General features: G+C 40.9%; 1 protein-coding gene across 1 annotated transcript; it reads right to left on the bottom strand.

Annotated features, from left to right (window-relative positions):
* Window positions 1–10: 10 nt before the first annotated feature.
* LOC107576802 (gastrula zinc finger protein XlCGF7.1-like) lies at window positions 11–885 on the bottom strand. The gene has a single exon (XM_016262934.1). It carries the CDS (start codon window positions 882–884, stop codon window positions 102–104), a length of 783 nt encoding a protein of 260 aa, XP_016118420.1. The 5' UTR covers window position 885; the 3' UTR covers window positions 11–101.
* Between the last annotated feature and the right edge of the window lie 1,181 nt (window positions 886–2,066).

The raw sequence follows: 2,066 nt of genomic DNA, 5'->3' as shown, positions 1-2,066 counted from the left end.
CAGTGTGAGTTTCCAAGGGTTGCTTTATGTCTGAAACTCATTCCACACTGATCATATGCCAATGGCTTCTCTGGAGTGTGAAGTCCCATGAGTTTTGAGGCTTACTTTACAACTGAAACTCTCTCCACACGATGGCATATAAAACCGTTCTCTCCTGGGTGTTCTCTCTTCGTGTGGAAATCAAGGGACTCTTTCTTTCTGAAACTCTTTCCACACTGATCACATGTGAATGGCTTCACTCCAGTGTGACAGAACATGTGGGAATTAAATCTATGTTTATATATAAAACTCTTTCCACACTGTTGGCAGGTGAAGGGTTTCTCTCCAGTGTGAATTTTCATGTGGATTTTAAGGGTTTGTTTTCGATCGAAACTCTTTCCACACTGCTGGCAAATGAAAGGTTTCTCTCCAGTGTGACGTATCTTGTGGCATTTGAGGTTTTGTTTACGTGAGAAGCTCTTCCCACACTGTTGGCATATGAAAGGTTTCTCTCCAGTGTGATGGTTCATGTGGTATTTAAGGTTTTCATTACTTGAGAATCTCTTTCCACACTGCTGGCATATGAAAGGTTTCTCTCCAGTGTGATGCTTCATGTGGGAACCAAGGCCTTGTTTATGTCTAAAACACTTTCCACACTGTTGGCACGTAAAAGGCTTCTCTCCAGTATGAATTCTCATGTGGTTTTTAAGGTTATATTTTTGATTGAACCTCCTTCCACATTGATGGCAGGTGAAGTAACTGTTAGATTCGATCTGCTGAACTTTTTTTCGTGATGAAGTTGTTTCAGTCTGTATGGATTTTTCCACAATCATGAAATCAAGTCTCTCATATTGATCTTTCTCTTCTATCGTTGTCAGTTCTTGCCTCTCTTCTTTCAGCGCCATCAGGTCTAAAGTGAAAAAAGACAAATACATGTTAATGGCACTTTAATAGCTTAAAACGTCAGACATCAAAACCAAGATAAAAGTATTAAATCCTGAAAATCAACATTATGCGCAAAACTGTTTTATTATAGACTACTGGCTTTCACTCCTGGTCCTAGGGACCCACCGCTCTTCTTATTTTGTAAGGGTGCTTTCACACCTGTAGATCGATTGCTTTGTTCCGAAACACGGATTAAAATGATTACAATGTTGCTATTTATTCTTGGCGCGGCTCGCTTTCACACGGCAAAGTTTCTAAACGGACCAAATTTGTTAATACAAGTCACGCGCGAGTAAACTGTTCTCTCATTGGTCAAAGTTCCACGGGTTATCTTCCGGGATTCCACTCAGCTGTCACCCGTCAGGATGGAATGACCACAGCTTTTTTTTTTGTAGCTCAAAACAAAACAACGGTCACTAATTAGAAGTACAAAATGAGGATTTGTAAAGAAGAATGTCGGAGGATTTCGATATAAGCCAAGAGGAGACTGGTTTTCCTTTGCTAAAATAAGGAAACTTTGCTTCCTATGCTACTGTAAACAAATGTTGGTTTTCACGAGACTCACCGGCGCATGCGCAGCACTGACCTCATACATCATGCTCCTGGAGCTGCTTCCGTGTACAACAGTGAGCGCAAGCTACATTAAAATGATAAACCTTTTGAATATGGATATTTTTCTTACAAAAACGCATTGATTCGCTACAGGAGGCCTTTGTTCACCCCCTGAAGCCGTGTGAGACACTTTTTTATGGATGGGCGCTTTTTATTTAACTGCTTTTGGACTGATGCATGCAACACCCGCTGAGTGCCATGAAACAGCTTGAAAGATCAAAGACAATTTTTAATATAACTCTGACTGGATTCGTCTGAAAGAAGAAAGACATATACACCTAGGAGGACTTGAGGGTGAGTAATTTATGGGCTAATTTTCATTTTTGGGCAAACTAACCCTTTAAGACCCACTTCAACATGCATACAAGTCAAATAGATCCACAGAGGATGCAAAAAACACTGCTCTTTACATTGCACTGAAACACCTGCAGCAGAAGGGCACATACGCAAGTATGCTTTCTGTTATCTATAGCTCTGCTTTTAACACCATCTTCCCCAGCAGGCTGGTCACAAAGATGCTGGACCAGGGC

The sequence above is a fragment of the Sinocyclocheilus grahami genome, unplaced genomic scaffold (genome assembly GCF_001515645.1).
Source record: "Sinocyclocheilus grahami isolate Dianchi unplaced genomic scaffold, SAMN03320097.WGS_v1.1 scaffold4364.1, whole genome shotgun sequence".
Lineage (NCBI taxonomy): Eukaryota > Metazoa > Chordata > Actinopteri > Cypriniformes > Cyprinidae > Sinocyclocheilus > Sinocyclocheilus grahami.
The sequence above is the reverse complement of the archived record's forward strand: the minus strand, read 5'-3'. Positions and strand labels throughout refer to the sequence as shown.

Bases quoted from the DNA above. Each gene is read 5' to 3' on its own strand.
- LOC107576802 (XM_016262934.1), bottom strand. From the start codon at position 884: ATGGCGCTGAAAGAAGAGAGGCAAGAACTGACAACGATAGAAGAGAAA.